Genomic DNA, 22,166 nt, shown 5'->3' with positions numbered 1-22,166 from the left:
AGCCTAAATCACACACTCAGTGGAATGCCACTTCCTATACTAGCCTGGATCATAAGACCACAGCCATGAAACGATGTATTTATCAAATGCTGGTGAATCCGGGACACTGGAATAGCTTTGCGCAGCAGCGAATCCCTGTGCTTTCAGCACAATGGAATCTATGCATTTACTTCTGCCTATACCCCTCCTATACCTAGAAGCTCGAACTGCGATTATTTCACAGCCCCCCAAGTCCGCTACGTTTGAATCTTCCAGAGATAAAAGTAACCCCCCCCCTTCACAATGGGCATTCCTCAGACTACGGACAATCTCGCTATTCTAAATATAGAACTCTCAGCCTCCATCGCCCAGCCCAGCCAACAAGCTGGTCCTCCCAAAGGGGCGGGACGTTTACCCTCCCGCGAACCAATCAGACAAGCCGGTAGGAACGTACGGCTTCAACCTAAGGCTTTTGCGCAGAAGGAGGCGGGTGCTGATGAGGGCTTCGTCACGAGCCGAAGGCCAATAGCGGCCGGGGCTATGCCGGCGGAACCAATGAGCGAGGGGTAGCCGCCTCGGCGGCCAATGGCGTGCCAGATCGGAAGGCGCCGCGACAGCCGCTGCCGCCAGAGGAAGGAGGGAGGGGGGGGCGGAGGAGGCGACACCGGGTCTGGCAGGGGCGGGGGGGATTGGGCCTGGCTGGGCCCAGCCGGAGCCTCCTGCCGCCTGGACCGACCGAGCGGGGAGAGCGCCCCCTCCCCGCGGGCCCAGCCCAAGCCCAAGCCCGGCCCCGCCTGGCCATGGGCAACGCGGCCACGGCCAAGAAGGGCGGCGAGATCGAGAGCGGTGAGTGCGGGGCAGGGGGAGGCGAAAGCCGGCTCTGGGAAGCGCTGGGAGTTGCTGGGGGGGGCAGAAGCGCGGGCCGCAGAAGGGAAGAGCCGGGCTTGGGCACCTGGGAAGCAGGAAGTGGGGCGGAGGGCGCCAGGCCCAGCGGACCAGGGGCTACTGAACGGGAAGCGTTTGGGCTCTGAGGGGCAGTGGGGCTGGCAGAGCGTGGCCTGCGGGCTCTGCAGTTCCGCTCCCCATCTGTGATGCACCCTTTTGGGGTTCTTAGCCGGGCCTCTTTGGGACAACCTGTGCGCCTTTCAATAGGGAATGGCAGTTTGGGGGCTGGCCCGCAGGGACCTTTGTGGGCAAAACCTAGCAGAGTTTTCCCTTATTTTTTTTTGAGCCTCCCTCCGTCCATTTTTAACAGGAACCCGCTGGTGCAGCTTTGCCACATGGAACCACCCTACTGAGCTTTGCATTATAATCTGTCAGTGTTGCCTTACTCTATTTGGGGCATTTCCTTTTTGATGCTTTGCCTGGTTGTGTGTTTTAACTGGGACAATTGCTCGCAGCTTGTCTCCTGTGCGCTCCTGAATTCCCCCCCCCCCATCTGCCTTCCCCCCCCTTGATGTAGTGTATCCACTACCATTTCATATGGCCGCATCTGCACTTAAACCTCTCAGCAGTTTTTATTTTAATCATCTCTATTTGGTAGCTCTCTGCTCAGACATGTCAACTGGTTTCAAATGTTTTAAACCAGCATTTTCTTTTGTATGTTCTCTTCAACTTGGATGTGAGGTTATTTAGTTTGCTGTTTCAGGTACAGAATATACACTGATACTAACGTCTTTTGCTATTACTTTTTTAGGCAGGCATGACAGGTTCGTGTTCATAGACATCTGTTAAGCGCAAATGAACGCTACTTAATTCAGGAGAGACAGACGGATGTATTCCCTACTCAGCCCTAAGGAAAGCAGCAGAATGGAGCTGGTCAGGCAGGAAGGAAAGTGGCCCATCCAACGGAGATACTAGAGACAGAGCAGAAAGTGCTACGTAGCTTACTGAAATGAGGAGGCAGAGAGTTCTGCTTGGACTGCCTTGTTGGAAGTGGAAGGGAGGATCTCATAGTCATCAACAGACTTTTGCAGGACAGCCAGATTGCTGATGTTGGAAAAGAACTTTATGAGAAGCACTGAAAACTTTTCCCCCTCGCTTTCACCTTGGGCAACTTGTGGCATGCTCTGGCACCCTTCCATCACATAATTTATTGCCTATTTCAAACAATGGTGGTTTGTTCTTAGTCCTTAGGGCTGTCATCCAGTTAGCCTTGGTTTATTATCTGTCACCTCTCAACTGAGTAATGGGTGTGTAAAGCTTGGCCTCTGATAGATGATTCAGGCTGCCCTTCTTTAGTACGAGTGCACATGCCCTTCGGTAAGTTTGGCTTGGGTGTTTGTAAAACTGGGAAACAGAGAGAGGAAAAAATGTGTACACAATAGAGCAGGAAGTCTGCAGCAGTGCAATTCAGTCCAGGTCTTCTGTATGTCAGCTCTGTGCTTTCTGTGTGAAATAATGCCCTAAGCAAAGGGAAGATGAGGGGGGGGGGTATTTATTTATTTATTTATTTATTGAGTTTGTATCCCGCCCTCCCCAGCAAGCTGGCTCAGGGTGGGTAACATCATTAAAACATAACATACAATCCAATGAAACAATAAAAGCAGCAATAAAATCCTCAAACCCCATAGCAAAGATGGCATGCAAATTACTAAACTGTGGGCGCCATACAGGTGGCACCCCTTCCACTCGTGTTGGAAGGGGGGGAGGCCAGTAATTATGGTATCCGCTGCTGTCCTCAGTTGTAGGCCTGGTGGGAAAGCTCTGTCTTACAGGTCCTGCGGAAGTCTTGAAGGTCCCGCAGGCCCCTGATGTTACTCGGCAGATCATTCCACCAGGCCAAAGGCAGGGCTGAGAAAGCCCTGGCTCTAGTTCAGGACAGCTCTTGGAGCCAGGGGCCACCAGCAGATTCTGGTGTATCAACATTGCAAAGCAAGAGCTTGTCCTCGCCAAGAGCTTGTGGATGTCCTCTCATGGGATAAAGAGGCCCCTGGCAGTGCTCTCAGCTTCTAGTGTACATTGGCTAGTCCTTTCTTCAGCATGCCATCCCTTCCACAAACTGTAGGGAGAAACCAGACACCAACACTTCCTGTCTCTGACTGGGTTATCTTCCCTACCTTCTGTTCACATCTAGTTGTATTATAGTCAGAATCACCTTGTGACTTGGACCGCTCAGACTGAGGCATCCCTTTCCCACGGGAATCCTGTCTGAAAAGGCCTGGCACAAATAGCTGGAGAGCAGGATTTATCTGTGAGTTGTGTGCCTAATTTTCCCTGTGCCAAAGAAAATGGCCAGGACTTATTAAAAGTGTTGTTCTTCCTTTTTAAGGTACTTATAATACCTATTATCAGAGTTTTGGAATACCTAATAATCTATAATGTTTTTGTAGGCTATCCGGGCTGTGTGACCGTGGTCTTGGTATTTTCTTTCCTGACGTTTCGCCAGCAGCTGTGGCAGGCATCTTCAGAGGAGTAACACTGAAGGACAGTGTCTCTCAGTGTCAAGTGTGTGGGAAGAGTACTATATAGTCAGAAAGGGATTGGGTTTGAGCTGAATCATTGTCCTGCAAAAAGTATCAAAGGTAATGTGCTAATCATTGTCCTGTAAGAATCAAGATAATGTGCTAATGAGGGATTGGTATGTTAATATGGAACCATTGTATCCTGAAGTGATCTGTTAATGTGTGAATTCCAAAGCTAATCTGCATGGCTATTGAGGACTGTAGTCTTTGTTAGTCTGGAGGTTTTCAGGACAGGAAGCCTTCAGGCTTCCTGTCCTGAAAACCACCAAAGACTACAGTCCACAATAGCCATGCGGATTAGCTTTGGATTTCACACATTAACAGATCACTTCAGGATACAATGGTTCCATATTAACATACCAATCCCTCATTAGCACATTATCTTGATTCTTACAGGACAATGATTAGCACATTACCTTTGATACTTTTTGCAGGACAATGATTCAGCTCAAACCCAACCCCTTTCTGACTATATAGTACTCTTCCTACACACTTGACACTGAGAGACACTGTCCTTCAGTGTTACTCCTCTGAAGATGCCTGCCACAGCTGCTGGCGAAACGTCAGGAAAGAAAATACCAAGACCACGGTCACACAGCCCGGATAACCCACAAGAACCAATGAACTCTGACCGTGAAAGCCTTCGGCAATAATCTATAATGTGTTTATCATAGAATGGAATCATAGAGTAGGAATGGACCACCAGGGTCATCTCGTTCAACCCCCTGCACAATGCAGGAAATTCACAACTACCTCCTCCACACACGCCATGCCCAAAAGATGGCCAGGATGCCCTCCCTCTCATGAACTGCCTAAGGTCATAGAATCAGCATTGCTGACAGATGGCCGTCTAGCCTCTGCTTAAAAACCTTCGGGGAAGGAGCTCTTACCACCTCCAGTACTTCAGTCACTGCCACAGCTATTAAGAATATCCAATAACTTAGAAATGTTTTACTCCTATGGAGATGAGCCTGCTTTTTTGGACTTCCTGGGCATCATACTCCTGAATCATGATTGCTTTAACAACTACAAAGCAAGATAGTTATAGGCATAGTAAGAGAGTTTAAATTCTGTATTCCAATAAATGTATATGAGTCAGTAATTTATACAGTTGTGCTTGTTTTTTGTTTTACTCAGTATTTTCCTTTTTGTGGCATTTGAAGCGTTTCAGGGTTTGGAAACGGGAGTGAGGGGCCAAACAGGCACATGGTTGAAAGTGGCAAGGGGTGGATAGACAGTTAGGGCACTGATGTAGATAGGACTTAGATGCCATATCCACAAGAGTGCTGGTTCCTATGCAAGATTCTGAGTTGACAGTTCTGAATACTTTAACTGTAAAAGCCTGAAATTCAGTTATATTTTAAAAGAAGTGGGTTTGTTTTCAGGTACCCAAACACTGCACTAGATTGTGTGCAAATATTTGCTTATCTAGGATCTCAGAAAATGAGAGTTCCTGCTCTGCTTAGGCACAGGATTTGTTAGCACAGGACATGAAAAGATGAGACGCAGACACTTTCCTTTAATGTTCCGTTGTTTGAATTTGGTACAACATCCAAAGCTACATTTCCTATCTTTCGTAACCAAACGTTTTGGCAGATAGTAGCTATGCAACATTAACAAAGGCATTGCCTCAAGCATGAATGAAGTAAATGAATACTCAAGGGTATGCAGATTTGAGTAGGCTGAGTGACGGTGTGGGCATCACTGTCAAAGGTTAGATTGCAGATCTGTCAGGACACACTGGTGTCTCACAGATCAAGTCCTCTTTTGTTCCTTCTAAACCTATCTGAGCATCATGAGTAAAAGAAATAGTGTCAGAACTGTATCACTATTGCAGAGCCTTTGCAAGTATACCATCTGATTTACAGAGAATCTGTGCTGATAATCAACCCCCTGACGTTTCGTCAAAATTAATAAGAACAACAACAAAAAAGCATCAACTGAGAAAATATATGTGAAGCTGTTTAAGTGTTGGGACAAAGCATAATCTCAATGCTGTTATGATGAAAAGGAACATCTAGGTGCCTGTAGCTTGGCTGCCAGGCTGTTCTGTGTAAAATGCCAAATGTGGATTCTCCTGGAAAATAGATTGGAAAGGTAAGCTGTGTTCCTGTTCTGGTAAGCACAAAAGGTAACTCACACAATATGTACACTTTTGTGTATGTATGAATGATTGACTTCTTGCATGATTGTTGTGAATCTTCTTCATTGACAGCTGTAAAGCAGAAACTGGATAAACATCTGTTGGCATGATTAATATTATGTTTTGCCACAGTGGATGGAGGTCCTTTGCAGCTCTCTAAACGTCTGCTTAAAGCAAAAATATGATACCAACTAATGTTCACGCACTAACAGTGCCATCATCCTAAGCAAAGTTATACCATTTTTAGTCCACTGAAGCCAATGTGCTTAAAAGGGTGCAACTCTTAATTTATGAATTTCCTCCTGGTGTCTAGCTTGGCCTTGAAAACCTGGACAGTTGTAATGCACACTGTGGCAACCTGAGCTTCTGATTGGTGTGATGTCCAAAGAGGAGGGTGGTATATGCTACATGATTTTCTTTTCAAATTCTCTAATCCACATTCTATAACCAAAACAGCTGAATCCTGCGGTTTGTATAAATGCACATTTGATTTCACCTTATTTTGTTTGGCAAGTCTATGGAAGAGCAAAACGTTATACAGAATGCCACGTCTTTTGCCCCTCCTTAGCTTGTGTCATATTTTGCTTTCAAAGATTTCCTCTAGGCCTTGCCACTCCACCCTAGTTTTCACTTGCAGCCTTGAGGCCTAGAAACCTGATGTTCTGAAAGGGAAGATGATGTTCTCAAAACATTCAATTTTGTGCCCAATAATCAGTTTCTGTTATAGTCACAAAACTCTGCCTATGAGCAGCACTGTAAAGCCAGCCAGTTGTCAGCTGCTCGAAAGCAGCAAATGAAAGTTTAAAGAGAAGTGTCTTCTTCCCTCTCTAGCATCTTTCTGCCACATCTTGTCTAAATTCAAATAAGACCCAACCACAAGGAGCTTCCAGTCTTGAGTTTGTTATTCCATAACATGCCCTGTACACAAATGTTAATACATAAATTAAACTGGATTCTTTACTTAAACTTTGTGTATGTACAAGCCCAATGTTAAAAGCCGCGTGTGCTCATTGCATTGGACTAAACAAAAGGGAAGACTGCTAGATGATAGTGTGATAGTTCACATCCTTCCAGCAGTGGTACTTGAGGTGATTTATCTCACTTTACTGATTTGTGAGTGTGGCTTTATGGTACAGTTTGTCCATGATTTCAGCACTGAGTATAAAGCTTGAGGGGTCCAGATTCTCCCCCATTGGCTGCCTTGTCAGTGTGCACCCAGGCATTTTATTGCTATTGTGATTACAAATGCAACTTCTCCTATGGAGGCTATAGTTTGGGAGAAGAATGAGAATATATTGAGTTCCTCAAACATTTAGAATGTGCTTTGTTCCTGCTGAGTATGGCAAGCAGCAAAAAAAGAACTTCCCGGAGATGAGAAGAGTATTGGAAATAGACTGTGACTCTAAGTAAAAGATCCTTTCAGAAGATGCAGAGAAGAAAGTAAACTTAAAAAACAAACCACCACCACATCTGACGTGCGTGAAACAGAATTTATCTTCCTTGCCACTCAACTATTTTTCTGAAGTTGCGAGCAGGACTTAAAGAGTCCAAGATGTTCTCCTGATCAATAGGCTCCAGCAGTTACATAACAGAATCAGTCTTCAGGGAAAGGGTGTGATTGGTTCCCAGATGTTACAGAGGTCTTGAGTTGGTAAGTCAAAAGTGCAGGTAAACTAAGTAAGGTAGAAAATAGAAAGTTTGAGTACCAAGATGAGATAGGTAGTTAAATTTTGGCAAGTCTGGAAATCTCAAAAAACAGGTCAGATTTACAGGGCTTGAAGGTGTGTACAAGGCTTCAAATGTATTAGGTCCTGCAGATGAAGCTGCCATAGTATAGATTATTTTCTGCCCGAGTACTGTAAGGTAAGCTTATGGGTAATGGAAATGCTCCTTTGGAAGCAAGCCTCTGGGCCCCTTCACAGGTTGAAGTGTGCAAATAGATAAAATATTTAGCCACATTGCATAGACAAAGCTAAACATCTGTTTCATTGCATGTACATACATGGTACATGTTGCAGGGATGATTAAATCAGTATTGTGGGGGCACACAATACTGATGAATATAATGGTAAATTATTTGATCCATATTTGTTTGCTTGAAGAGGAGGTCTGTAGACTTCTGCAGGCAAGATCAAGCACTTTCTACAGCTGTGATGTCCTTCAGGCTTCTAAAGCCTCATCTATGAAATGCTATCTCAAGCAATTTTAGTTATTTTATTTAAAACATATATGTGCCGCCTTTCCACCCAGATAGCGGCCCCAAGGAGGTGACAACATTTGTTACGTCAATGCATCCTTCTTCTAGCAGATGGTTCAAGTGTGAGACCTATTCTGCCTGCGATATGCTTGAGCAGGGACAATGACTAATAATTCTGCTGGTTGGGTTAGGTAAAAGTCACAGGCTAGGCTCTTATTGTGTCAGGTGCTGCTCAGAACAGTAACGAGCTTTGCTTCTTTTTTATTGTGTGTTCCCCAACTTGAAGGACAGGTGACGAAGGCTGACAGAGCAACAAGTGCAGTATCCAGCCTTATTCAAATATTTCTACCCTGCGCGCTTAGTCTAGGATGACTCACAGCAGCTGACAAGATTGAAAAGCAAAGTATTAAAGCACTGAAAACGAATGTTTAAAACAATCAGTAGTATTCAACAGATCTTAACTGAAAAGTAGGTTTTACATACATTGTTTTTCAAGGCTCACAACAGAGCTTTTCAGATACATCTCCATAAGCTAGGAGTTCCAAAGGGATGGTGCCACCACAGAGAAGGCCTGTATTCTGTTTCCCCCTTGCTGGTACTTCAGCAAACCTTTTCAGATGACTTTAATGTATGTGGGGTGAACACACTGGAGGAGACGGACATTCAGTTAATCTGAGCCCATGCTATTTAAACTAAAAAAGATCTGTAAGCAAACTGATAATCCTTACAAATATTTGAAAATTGGTATAATGTGTCCTTTATGGCCAACGTCAATTGAAGGGTGTGGTTGCTGCACTTGTGTCCAGTTTTGGAGCCTTCTTTAAAGGCAGTCCCACATACAGTTTGTTGTAGTCAAGTCTGGCAGTTACAAAATCATGGAGACCAGATTCTTGTTTCCCCAAAAATAGTACTGCTGTCATAGTTGAAAGACATACAATCTGATCACCTGACCTTCAAACAGGAAACCTAGTTCCTTTATATAAGCCAAACGAAAAGCCAACTGCGTGCTGGAGAGTGGTCACATGTGAACAGACCACACCTTCTCAGTTGGCCGGATTTCCACCCGAGCCGAGGAACCGATGCATTGTCCTTGCATTTCTTGAGACTGACAAAGGCGGGCTCCTCGTTTGCTATTGTCTAATTTCTCCCACTTATCTGTCTGAAAATCTCTGGTGCGCTGTGTTTTATCGCTTTGCCTCTTAAGAGTCTCTCTCCTACAGCCCTGACAAGTGGTGTTTGTTGCAGATTGACCCTTCTGGGGAACCGTAGGCCAAGTGCAGAGGAGGCCACATTCTAGACTGGCAAGATGGAGGCTGGAGGTGAGGGGAGTAACAGGCTGGGTGGTTTTCAAAAAAGGGTCTGGGGGGGAATACAGCAGGCTTGACGCTTCCAACCAGTCCTTTGATAGTTTGTTTTTTTGGGCGGGAGAGGGGAATTTGGGGCTTTCTCTATTGAAGGTAAGCCCAGACCTTCACTGCAGGGAAGGGAGGGAAATGCCTGTCCTTTCTGCTCTGATTTGAGGGCTTCAGTCTGGGCCCAAGCAAGGCATTTAGGAAAGAGAAAGAACAGGCTTGGGGTTCTAGCTACCTTCTGACTTCTACAGATTAAGAAAAGGTAGGCCTGTGATGATAAATGCTGTTCAGTCCAGTTTAGCATACCCTGTCAGGGGACGACAACTTACCTAGATGTGCATTATGTGGGGTCGGGATTAATAGTGATTCAGGTCTACTTTCTTTTAGAGGAATGGTGTTTTTTTTTTTTTTTTTAATGTGTACGAGGCCCTAAAACTACAACAACAGACATGGTGAGTGCTGAAGGCTGAATTCAAGACTGGAACATAGCAAATGGCTAATGGAGTGTGAATTTGTATTTTGCATTTCTGCTGTGTGAGATCCAAAAATATTTTTAAGGTGGTCAGCTAATGTTTCTGGGGTTGACTGATTCATTTATCTCAAAAGAAGTAGTACAAAAGCCACAAAGTAGGAGATATGATGGAGTTACTAGGCTATTGAGAGGGACCTTTCTAGGAATGGGAACTGAAATAATCTTGGTTTTCCAATGTTAAATATGAAATGTCTTAATCTAGAACAGGGATCCCCTATGTGGCACTTCACTGACACCTTTCCTGGTACCCACCAGGCATTTTTAGAAAGTGGGCTTCTAATTGGCCATTAGAGATCTGATTGGCTGTGGAAATTAAAATAACATTTCGCTGGCAGCTACTACCGCAGCGTTGGTTTTATTCTCTCTCTCGCTCCTCTTTCCCAGTGTATGTTTTTTAAATTACTTCTCTTGTCCCCTGCACTTTGGCTTCCTTTGTGCGTGGCTCTGCTTTCCATGGTGGCCATTTTGTGGTTGCACCCACCGTCTTGTGTCAGAATTCCAAAAGTGCCCACAGTATCAAAAAAGTTGGACTCCAGTCTAGAAAAAGAGGGGGGAAACATGCTAAGTACTTGTTACTTTGAAGAAGTAGGTTGAGGAGTTTGAACTTTCTCTGAGAGGGCGATGTTAAGTGAGATGCTGAAAGAAAGGATGTGTTAGGGATTGTTAACTAATTGGAATGGGTTATTTGGAAAGGCATGGGCATGAATGAAAACAGAATATGGGCAGAGGAGTCAAGGTACAATAAGTGGGGGGGGGGGGAAAGTGCGGGTCTTTAAAGAAGTGTTTTATTTTGTTCCAGGAAGTTTTGCTGTAAGATAATAGTTGCTTTATTAATTTTCATAGTCTGATTCTAGGCTTCATGATGTATTTTCAAAGAGAATGAGCAAGGATTGTGAAGGTAGAAAATGTGTAGACAGTGGGGATTCCTATTAAGAACTGGAGTTCTTGTGTCATAACACTTCTTACTACATTAAGGCTAAGTAGGTGATGATTTCTTGGTACTGATGATTAGGAGAGTAACAAAGATCATACAGTCAAGTCTCTGCAACTGGTTTAGCAACCGAGGGTGTACTAAGTGTGCTCGGGTGGGGTGGGTGGAGTTTTATTTACACATAACTGATGGGATTTTAAGAAATTTAATAATGCTAGAGCTGTGGTGATATACTGCTGTAGTGTTCCCTTTTCCTGACATTGCCAATGTAATACTAGAATAAACACAAGCTTAGTAGAAATACTGCAGAGTCTTTCCAACTGTAAACACAGCCCATCAAAAAGCAAAGGAATGCTTTGGGGATGGGCTGTAGCTCAGTGGCAGAGCATCTGTTTGGCATGCAGAAAGTCCCAGGTTCAATTCCCAGCATCTCCAGTGGGAAGATAAGATTGCTGGTGATGTGAAAGACCTGTGTCTGAGACCCAGGAGAACTGAGTTGACAATACTAACCTTGATGAACGGATGCTCTGATTTAGTATAAGACAAGTTCATATGTTCTAGTTCACGTGTTCAAATTCTCAAAAGTATTGTGGTGAGTATTTGGGTACTTGCAAAGTGCTGAAGAACTGCAGCCGACTACCTTATGTGTGATCCTCCTATGTGACTTTTTCATGTGATTCACTAGCGTGCTTCCAAGTGTTGATTTTCTGGGGCCTGCTTCAAATTAATGGGTAGGTCATTACACAGAATAAGCCATACTCTTAGGTAATTATGTGTCTTCCAGTAGCCAGTGTATGAAAAAAGTGTTGGGTATAAAGCTTTATGTGATCTGCAGCCCTCTTCCCGCTTAGTTCTTACTCCTCTTTTTAACAAGATTGGCAGCTGATAGTTATATATTATTTAACTTCAGTGTGCTTCTCACAGATGCTGGGTCAAGACCTGAGAAGCCCTAAGAAGCCTTTTTCCTACTTGAGGGAAAAGATCAGAGGACACTTGGCTGCAGGGAAGAGTTTGAAGAAAGACGTGTATCTTGAGCCATAGATTGGTATCATTCTGTGTGGTCCAGCCACCAGATGGGGATATTACACATACTTTGGAGGGTGTTGAAGATTGGTTTACCAGTTTGAGAATGTCTTTCCGAGGGTCCCTTGTTATCAATAAATGAGAAGATGCAAGGGGGTGCATATCCCTTTCCTGTCATTTAAGTTGCTCTTTGCTCATTTATAAAGAATTTACATAAAGTTTTTTTGGGAGGGAATTATGTAAATAAGTATGTGCATTTTTATATTCGGTTGATTTCTGCACTAATCATAGATGACTTCTGAAGTTGCACCTCTATCTGAAAATGTGTGGCAGTGTTAATGTTGGAGTTGTAATATGTGCTACTATGATGGAGAACATTCATAATGGGGTAAATGTCACCTTACAAACCTCTCAGTGCGTGGATGTGCCCTTCTAGATATGGTGAGAAATGGTCTAGTGTTGTTTGAAAATATCTTTTCTTGATTATGGAGCAGTTGTTGTAATGTGTAACATGCTAAGGTGCTGAAATTTGGTCCTAACTTAACTGTATCTGTTTGGGAGTAAGCCATAATTTCACTGAGCCTTTCAAATCAACATGTTTAGGATAACAGTTTCACATGTGGTAAACCTTACAAGCCATGTAATGATTAGGTGGTGGAGGGGGGTCCTCAAGAGGATCAAGCTTAGTCCTGACTTTGTTTTGTTTGAGTTGATGTCTTCAACTGATGCCTTGCATTCCTGCTCACAAAGCAATTGGTATTTAATGAATACTTTGATCAGGTGGAATTGGCTCCTCTCCCAATCAAGAATAATGGCATCATCTCCTCTTGCATTTTGTTTCTTTTCCTGCTGTCCTTTATACTACATACTTAATTATTATAGGAAAGGGCAAATACCATACATGTGTAGAAACATACAATGAAAATATAAATAACTATTGAAGCATTCATTCTTATGAATCTTGAACTAGGCAGCTTATTATGTAACAACTTTTAAATGTTGTGAGCCATTCTGTCCTATCATGCAACGCTTTCTTTCTGTGTTGGGTATGTGCTGATCATTGTTGAGGGGGACAATAAAACTAAGTATTTGTCTTACAGTTCATTCTAAAGGAGAGTTTCTCCAGTCTAAACCCATTCATTTCAATGGGTTTAGGAATGCATTGTTAGTTGTCAAAAAGCCACTTTTTGACTATACTTTGAACCTCACCTTCTTCCTGGACCAGAGGCTGGAAATGGCTTGTCTGCTTTTTATAGAAAATATGCGTAGAAAGACATGAAAATATCATATTGGACTTTTAGAGGTAATAAATTGATGTGCTGTGGCACTCAGGAAAAAGCCATATAGTGGGATCTTGATCCTTTGATCTCATATCAGTGTAAACGTAGTTTAGCTGCTGTTGACTGGACTCAGCGGAGAAGTGACTGACTAGATTTTTATGTGTCTTTTGACAACTGTAATAGGTCTCAGTGGTCTTTAATTCTGCTGTGTCAGTGGAGTTTTGCTGTTTCCCAGTATTGCCAGGAAAACCTCTTGGGTATGTTGTCAGAGCAATGAAAATGTTGACTTTTGACTAATTTTAAAACTGTTTGTGGAGATTTAGCACCAGCAAGGCTTACAGCTTCATGAGTAGATTGTGCAACTTTCTACCTTAGTTGCAAGTTTGCATTAACTTTGCATACCCCTTTATCAGATTATACTTGCAGATATGCAACTCTGTACTCCCAAGGCATTCTGACTTACAGTAATGTTGTCTACATAAATGATTGCAGATCAGTGTATGCTGCTACACAGGGTAGACACATGTCTAATGGATAGATGTCATATGTTAATACTTGAAGGAGACCAGCCTGCCACCTGTATGTTTGATCCTGCCCATCATGGCTGATAACATCAAACTGAGGGGGAGTGATTGGGTCCAGGAAATAGCAAATAATCCCCTAAAAGAGGTGGTCATCACAGCTTCCTTGAAGGAAGGCACATATCTGAATCTATCTTATACTGAGCCGGTGCTAAGGAATTATAAATGCAACAACCCCTCAATATTTCACACCCAAAATACATTTTTTAAAAAGGGAAGGGAATGAACAATTTACATTATTGCACAGGATCCCACACCTCACACATTCAACTGGGCACACAACTGACAGACACAGTATTAGATGTCACCCAGCAGATGCGTCAAAGCCAGCCATGCATACCAGAACACGGAGGACTGTAGAGAAAGACACAACATGGTGGAAGTGCACAAGTGTAGCACACCTAGATTTCCCAGTTAAACCTCTATGTGGAGCTACCTATTGGACTACCTGCCCCCACATCCCAACCATTATAGTCAACCATCCCCCCCTGCGTTTGGTGGGTTCCTTGCTGACATCTGCTTCTGTTCATCCCAGGAACACTTGAGGTCTACCCTCTGCTTATACCACCCTTGCCCTTCTAAGGTAAAGGTCCCCTGTGCAAGCACCAGGTCATTCCTGACCCATGGGGTGACATCACATCCCGACGTTTACTAGGCAGACTTTGTTTATGGGTTGGTTTGCCAGTGCCTTCCCCAGTCATCTTCCCTTTACCCTAGCAAGCTGGATACTCATTTTACCGACCTCGGAAGGATGGAAGGCTGAGTCAACCTTGAGATGGCTACCTAAAACCGACTTCCGTCGGGATCGAACTCAGGTCGTGAGCAAAGCTTGGACTGCAGTACTGCAGCTTACCACTCTGCACCACAGCTAATGAAATCTGGGGGAGGGTGGCTGACAGGGTCTGAGAGGTAGTTAACGCCTCCTCGAGAGCTTAAAAGCAGACTGTGGTGCATCCAATACTAAAGAAGCCTACCCTGGACCCAGTAGATGTAGACCAGGCTCAAATGTTCTGTTCTTGTGCAAGGTGATTGAATGGGTGGCGTCTGGACCACCTCAAGGATTCCTGAAAGAATCAGATCATTTGGATCATTTCCAGTTTGGTTATGGGACTGAAACAGGCTTGGTTGATCTGGTGGATGACCAGCTCCAGGAGATGGGCAGAGGGAGTACGATTCCGTTGATTCTCCTGGACCTCTCAGTGGCTTTTGATACCATCAATCATGGTATCCTTCTGGACCACATTTTGTGGTCTTGGACTGGGAGGCACCATTTGTGGTGGTTATGTCCCTGCCTGGAGGGTAGGTTTCAGAAGGTGGTACTGGAAAACTCCTGCACAACCCTTCAGGCTCTATCTTGTCCTCTTTGCTCTTTAGCATGAAACCGCTGAGTGAGGACATCTAGAGATTTGGGCTGGGTTTTCACCAATATATGGATGACACAGCTTATCCCAGGGAGGCTGTAGAAACCCTGAACCTGGGCCTGATGGGAGTTTTGGATAGATGCAGGCTCATAAATATAAACTTAATCCAGACAAGAAGCAAACTAAAGGACCATAGTGCAAGCTTTGACAAATTTTCTTTCACTCTAGGAGCCAGTCCAAAAATTTAGGTGCCAGACTCATTTTTCAACTTTCAGGGTTTTGTATTTTAATTACCAAGTTTAAAAATTATTGCTGCCACGAAACCTACTACTGAGCACTTCACAGTTTCTCATACTTTTATTCGTGCTATTTCAACAAAAACGTTGTGGTATGTAAATTTGGGGCAACTCTGTCCTCATAATAAAAACCTCATAGTAAAATCATTGCTGAAAACACTAGGCACTGCAGTGAAATTTCTGAGTGCCATTGAACCCTGGTTCCTGGGATTTGCCGTGCCTTGACATAGTGGGCTTTTGTATTCTAGTTAAATGTAATTTACATAAACACATGTGAAGTTCTCTTCTAGGTTGTCAGACCATTGGTCTACCAAGGTTAATGTTGTCTACTCTGACTGAGAGTAGCTCTCCAGGGTCTTGTAGATCTTTCATGTCACCTAGCTCATCCCTTTAGCTCAAGATGCATGGGACCTTCTGCATGCAAAGCAGGTACTCTGCCTTTGAGTCTCAGCCCCTCCCCCATAAAATACATAAAAAGAGGACTTGGTTTGCTAAAGCCTGGCATAAGGCCAATGGTACAAAATGCCAAAGTAAAGTTAACACGCAGCATCGCATTTCCATATTTCAGTCTGTTCCATTGTTTGGTCAAACTCCAATTCTGAGTTGGCCAACATTTGCTAGCTGTTTGTGTCAGTTTTATGCCACTTCTAATTATTATTGTCCTAGAGCAATGTAGGAAGAGGATTGGTTGGTATTCAGTACTAAACCTGGCCTGTTTGAATGCAGGAGGATTCCTCAAGTTTCCATTTACAGCTTCAGTGTTTGAACGTTTTTATTGCTTTTGTTCTTAAAGTATTCTAAGCTGCTTGAAATCGTATAGCAAGTCCTATTCCATGAATGAATCTTTCACTCAGGCTTACTCAAATTCCTCATGGGTCAGCTTAACCAATATACATTCAATATTTTTAAACATACCGTATATACCCGTGTATAAGCCGACCCGCGTATAAGCCGAGGTGCCTAATTTCTCCCCAAAAATGGGGAAAAATTAGGCACCCGCGTATAAGCCGAGGGTCGGCTTATAACCCCTCCCCCCCCCCGCAGACTTACCTTCTGGGCTCCTGGCGGCGGGAATCGGCGGATCCGGTGGGGGCGGCCTTCCTGCAGCTGCAGGAGGCCCCCCCAGGCCACTCCTGGCGGCAGGAAGTGGTGCGGCCCGGCGGGGGCGGCGGAGCAGCCTCCCTGCAGCTGCAGGGGGCCTCTGGAGGCTGCTCCCGGCCGGGAGAAGGCGGCGGGGGCGGCTGAGCGCCCTCCCTGCGGCCGCAGGGGGGCTCTGGAGGCCGCTCCCGGCCGAGAAAAGATGGCGGCGGTAAGTTCCCTCCTCCCTCCCCCCTCTACCGTATTGACCTGCGTATAAGCCGAGGCCGGCTTTTTCAGCCCTTTTTTTGGGCTGAAAAACTCGGCTTATACGCGAGTATATACTGTATGTGTGCTCACACACATGCGTACCAGTCTCCACAGTGGAAACTCAAACAGGTTGCAGAATACACAAATTAAAATAAATAGAAAAAGACTACATTCTTGGCTAGTCCAGAATCTGTTGGCATGGCTTGTTCAGGGCCACAGGTGACAAGCTAAAGGCCAAGAGCCCTTTGGCGCTTGTTCCTCTGGCCATACGGGAGAACCAAATCTGAAGGAACTCCTATGTTACCATAAAAAGAGCGTTGAAATGTTCACAGTCCTCAAATATTCACTTGCCCATCTGAAAGCCTAAGAACGAAATCTTTATCTGACTCCTAAGTTGATATCCACTACCAGAGAGAGGGCATAGTAGCAGCCCAAGTAAGTACAACTGGCCAAAATAACTTTAATATGAAACTAAGTACATTCCTGTATCTAGCTTACATAATAAGAAAATTGATAGCATTACCTATTAAACTGATACAGTTAGAAGATAAACAAAGCTGAGATAAGCTTGGAAACTACTGTATTAAACATGGAAAATGTGCTTTCTTTAACATGAACAAAAGAGCTCTTGGCTATATTTAACTTCCTTGCTTCTTGGGTGCCATGCCCAGGACAAATTACCTTTATGTTCAAAGTATATGAAGTAGTTCTGCGAAGCTTAGTATCCTGAAGTTTACTTGCTGGAGTATGTCACCAGTTTTTTTGCAAATGAAAGCTTGAACATGTGTGATCTGAGAGTTTGAGAACTAATCATTTCCTTGAACACCTGTCCCTGCCAGTAATTGTATTATCTTAGACTAGGTGCTGCTTTTTGCTTTGTAGTCAAATTGCTGATTTGTTAGGGTTTTGTTCCCTTTGATCGGAATTTCATAGTAGTGTTATAACCTGTGTGAAGAAGCCTGCCTCTGTCTGCAAAGTAAAAAAACAGTGTTTAATCTCCCCTGTATATATCGATGGAAAACAGAAGATTAACACATTGATTCAGAAACTTTTTGGCTGGCCGGAGAGAAAGGGACGTAATTACATTGGAAGCAGAAGGAGGAAAATTTAAAGGGGCAATAGCCCCTGGAAACCTCAGTAGCACTTTGACTCTGCATACGCAACAGTCTGGATTGTGCCATAAAACAGGCCTGGGGGGGAAAAAGCTGGAGGTCAACAGGGAATACAACAATTTGCCAACAACTACATCTGCGTTCCCAGTTAAAGCTGAGCGAATGAATGATAGCAACTCCAGACTAAATGGCTAATGTGCAAGCCACCATGGCAGTATCATGTAAGGATAATTATGGACTATGTTGGATTTGGTTTGCTTCATATTAATTTTGTACAGTCCCTTGGTCCTCAGCCCAGCTGACGGGTTCAACCCTTCCAATTTGGGGTGCTCTTGCTCCGCAGCATGAGTGTCATTTGGTGGAGGGAATTCGTGATCTCTAGCTCAGAGGCGTGGAGAGAAGAATGAATGCTGAGGCGGCGTTATTTTTCAAGGACTTCTCCTTTGCTTTATCCTAGTTCACCTCCCAGTCGTACACAGTTATTGTTTTCTGCTGCTCTGGCTGCTTGCGTGTCCCAGCATGCTCATTGGAAAATATTTTTTTTACTTTTGTGCTGAAACCACCAGAGATTGGTCTCTGGAAACGGCAAAAAATAAAAAAAAATTACCTGATCTAATGAAGCCTCACCTGCATCATGATTAACTCTTTCCATGTTTTCTAAATGAGAGCTAATTCCTTCTAATCTAATTCTAGGAGTTAAAGGTTCTCCTGTCTTTGGAGCTAGGAACCCTGGAACGTGTCTATTGGTCTACTTCTCATTGAGCACTTGGTTTCCTATCTTGCCTCCTATCTGAAAGTCCGGGAAGGGAATTGGTCACTTTGCTGCTTCTGCCACACATCATTACCCCCTGTTTTTACCTGGATAGATTTACCGGTACTTGGTGTGCAATAAGGTTGTAAACCTGTGCTTTTACTGTGTTTTTTTATCCAGAAAAAAGCTTCAATGATAGTTTAGTGGCAGCAGATTTGATTGAAATTTGCCCAAAGGATTACTAATGTGCCAGAGAAGAACAACCTTCCTGTTAGTCAGGTGTAGAAAAAAAATCTGGTATGATTAATCACTTGGGTGTTCTGAAACTGCAGGTTGACATCTTGGCATCTGAAACTTTCCCCCAGCTACTTAGTCTTACTGGGCTAAAATAAAACGGGAGTCCTGTGGCACTTTAAAGACAAACAAAATTTATTCCAACATTTGCGGGATCAGATGCATTGGAATGTGTGTCTACTAGGTCAGTGCATTTATATTAGCAACTGAAAGGTGCATGTGGGGGAGATGTTACCAAGAGAGGCTAGTTTAAAACACTATCTAATTTTTAAAAAGTAAGTGGTTTATTATTCAAGGTGTCACTGGACTCCTGTTTTATTTTGCTGTTAGACTTACATGGCTGCGCATCCAGAGTTATCTTGTTGGGTCAGTTCCTGTTCCATCTAGTTAGCTTTATTTTGCAACTGTCAACTCTAACATTTAGTAGAGGAGGTGACTGTTCTTGTTTTGTGGTTTGAATGAAGTTTGTGTATCGGTCTGGGATTGGGGAAGCTTGGATGCTGCTGAACTCTGCTTTTGGCAATGCTACAAAACAAATGATGACTCTTTGATCCCTAGTTAATGGGAGTTCACCAAGCTTTCATCCTAAAGTTGGTTCATTTCCCCTGGTAAACCACATCATGTCCATCCTCTGTGCTGAAATCATGTGCAATTTGCTTGTGGGTTACTGCATTGGCTGTCAGCACAGGCACAGAAGTGGGAGCCTGTGACTTTAAGGGCTTTGTAGAAAACCTGGCGTTGTGCCCGACTCTTCTCTTCTTCCCACTTCAAGGCTGTCCCTTTGGGACGTTTCTTGAAACAATACTGCAAGCTGCCGTGCCACCAGGCTGGCTGTCCTTGTTCAGAAGCGCAACCTCGTCCTGTGGACCCGCAGATTCCTTCACCCCTCACTGTGCAACCGGCTTGGAACTCAAAACGGAATGTGGAAGAGATTGGGGTTGCAGCCTGACTCTGGATCTGCATTGAAAGAGTGGGGAGCTGACATCTGGAAATGGTGATATGGATACCAAACCCAGCACTCCTCAGAGGAGGTGGGAAGGAGACTCCGAATTTAGTTTCCAGTTTTGGATTCAGCTTTTCCTGTGGATGCATTTGTTTGGCCGGCTGGTCAGTTATATCTTGCGTTCTCCTGGGGGGCTAAAGCAATAGCGGCTTCTTGTACCTTGTTTGGCTCCTGTATTGCCACCATGACATCTGATTCCTCTCATGAATTTACTTCTTCTTTTTTTGGGTGAGCAGTCCTTTTGGGGGAGACTTCAGCCTGGCAATTTCTTTCCCCTCCGTTCTTCTCTGTTACATGTGCCTGCATCTAAGAATGGCTCCTTATCCCAGGGTTAAGGGCAAAAAAAGTACGCTTTGCAAGCAAGAGGCTGGTTTCTCTCCTGATAGTCATCAGCAGACTTTGAACTATGTGGTAATGTGAAAATCTCTTTCCTCCATTCAAAGGATATGTGCTCTTGGGGGCCGCTTAGAAATAGCTTCCCCAAGTCATCAGCCGGAGTGACTGACTTTGTGCAAATGAATGTTTTGCATTTGAATGCTCTTTGGAAGTTTTCCTCTCTAGGCACTGTCTGTCTCTAACTCATGGTTTGTCCAAGGGATAAGGACTTGAACAAGCGTCCAGTTTGCACTTGTGCCTTTTGGACCCCACCCATTCTCTTTCTGTCTACAATACCAGTGGTTTGCCTTAGTGTGCTCTATTGTCATCAGGTTTTCAGAACGTCTTCCCCTCCTGAATTGCCTCTCCTGTCCACTGAAGAATCCTCCTGCACTGGTACGTAGGAGGGCTTTCCCTACCTGACAAGAGTTCCTTCTTTGCCCGATGTCCAGCTCTGAAGAGAAAAAAGAGTTTCGGGGAATACATGACCTATTTTAAGCCTTATTGCATGGCCCTTGCTACTCTTGATCTGGCTGGCCTCTCTCTGCCTTGGAGTTGATCCAGTCGCCCTGCTGTTCACTCTCAGACCGGCTGTGTGGGTGACCAGGCTTCCTGCATCTGTGTCCAATCAGAGAAAGATAATATGGAGCGGACTATCCTGGAGCCTTCCTGGATATAATGGGGGTTGGAGAGTCCTGGTATGCGTGTGGATGCCCGCCCTGCAGAGCTGCATACCCGTTGCTGAAATGACATGAATGCTTGGGCCCAGGGAGGTGGGTTTAATGGAAATTCTCTCCCAGTTAGAAGTCCAGAGCGATCGGCTGGAGTCAAAGGCCTGTCTCAGTTGGCTGGAGGGGAACGTAAAGAGCCGTGCTGAGGCTGGGACTGTCTGCTCTCCTGTCGCTGCCTTTACCCTTCTCTTCCTGCTGCGGGACAGGGAAAGTGGTGTGCCTGCCTCTACCTGCTTACAAATAGCAATGACTGCATTCCTAGATCTTGGCCAGGCCGCCTGACTGTATTTGCCGTGCGACCAAGAACTGGGGCATAGAAAAGAACTGGCGATAAAATAAAGTGCAGGGAAACATGAACCATGGAGCTGAGGTGACCTGTCGAGACTCCAGCAAGAACAAAGGGTGTAAAATGACGGCACTGCAGAAACTGGAGAGTCTGGCAGGACGGCTCTTCTTCTGGGGGCCGCGGAATGACGCAGTGACCCCAGACTGCGGGGAGGTGGTGCATGAGTCGGAGCACACGGTTGCCTGGGACGAGCAAAGTGAGTTGACGACCGAGCAGTGTTTCCAGGGCTGTGGAAATTGTCCTGTGTCGCGTGGGGCTGTCTGAGGCTCTGCCCCCGACGTGAACCCGTAAAGGAATGACTGCCGCTCTTCTATTTCTGGTGTCACATACGTATATTTGCGGTTAAGTATGGAGTGGGACCCTGAAGCAGAGCCATTGAGCTTTTGCTAACAAAGATGCCCACAAATAGTTTGAACTGCCATTTTAGACGTTCAGGCTGTGAGTTCTGTCCGCCCAACCCCTGCTGCGAAGCTAAGGCTTTGGAGTGCAGGATGCCCCTATCTGGTGACACGGTGCTTTTTGACTCGCGGATCTTATTTTGTTCATAGCCTAGTGGTAACAATCTCAACTGAGCCCACTGAACTTACTGTTTCTCACCAAGGTAGTAGAACCAAATCACCGCATCGCCCTTTAAAGCTTTAACTCTCCAAATGTCCGTTGTATAGAAGAAGAAATGCTGAGGAATGTCATGAGCCCCAGCCATTCAGCTCCTTGGACAGGATGGGAGAGGAGGCAGCAATTGCCTCTGACCCCCACCCCACCCCACATCCCACTTTGTGCCCTATGTTGTTCGTGAAAGTCTGCTGGCTCCATGGAACAAAATTTCAGAGGGGCTGAGCGGGCTGAATCAAGAAGGGGGGAGGAGGGAAGTTCCACTTGCTGATGGCCTCAGAAGGGCGAATGCATGCTGGTTTGTCAGAGATGGGAGGGGGTACAGGTCCCAAACTGTGTATTAGGTGACATGGTAACCCTGTAGCCATTTTAGACGAGGAAATTCTGCTTCTTGGGGGGCGGGTGACTGGGAACAGAAGAATGGTCAAGAAAGGGCACTTGTTTCTGCACCCTTAC

General features: G+C 44.8%; 1 protein-coding gene across 3 annotated transcripts in view; it reads left to right on the top strand.

The window, feature by feature from the left end:
- The first annotated feature begins 628 nt into the window (after positions 1 to 628).
- Positions 629 to 22,166, top strand: part of PRKACA (protein kinase cAMP-activated catalytic subunit alpha) — a 75,744-nt gene continuing 54,206 nt past the window's right edge. The window contains exons 1-2 of one of the 3 annotated variants that reach the window (XM_056853555.1): positions 669 to 825; positions 9,029 to 9,102. In XM_056853555.1, the coding sequence (XP_056709533.1) occupies positions 9,090 to 9,102 (13 nt within the window). In that variant the 5' untranslated portion in view covers positions 669 to 825; positions 9,029 to 9,089. Of the gene's footprint in view, positions 826 to 9,028; positions 9,103 to 21,076; positions 21,295 to 22,166 lie in introns of those variants that run through there. The other 2 variants (XM_056853548.1, XM_056853540.1) reach the window with 2 other exon arrangements.

This window comes from Euleptes europaea, chromosome 1, assembly GCF_029931775.1.
Source record: "Euleptes europaea isolate rEulEur1 chromosome 1, rEulEur1.hap1, whole genome shotgun sequence".
In the NCBI taxonomy this organism is placed as follows: domain Eukaryota; kingdom Metazoa; phylum Chordata; class Lepidosauria; order Squamata; family Sphaerodactylidae; genus Euleptes; species Euleptes europaea.
This window is presented reverse-complemented; position numbering and strand designations above follow the sequence as displayed.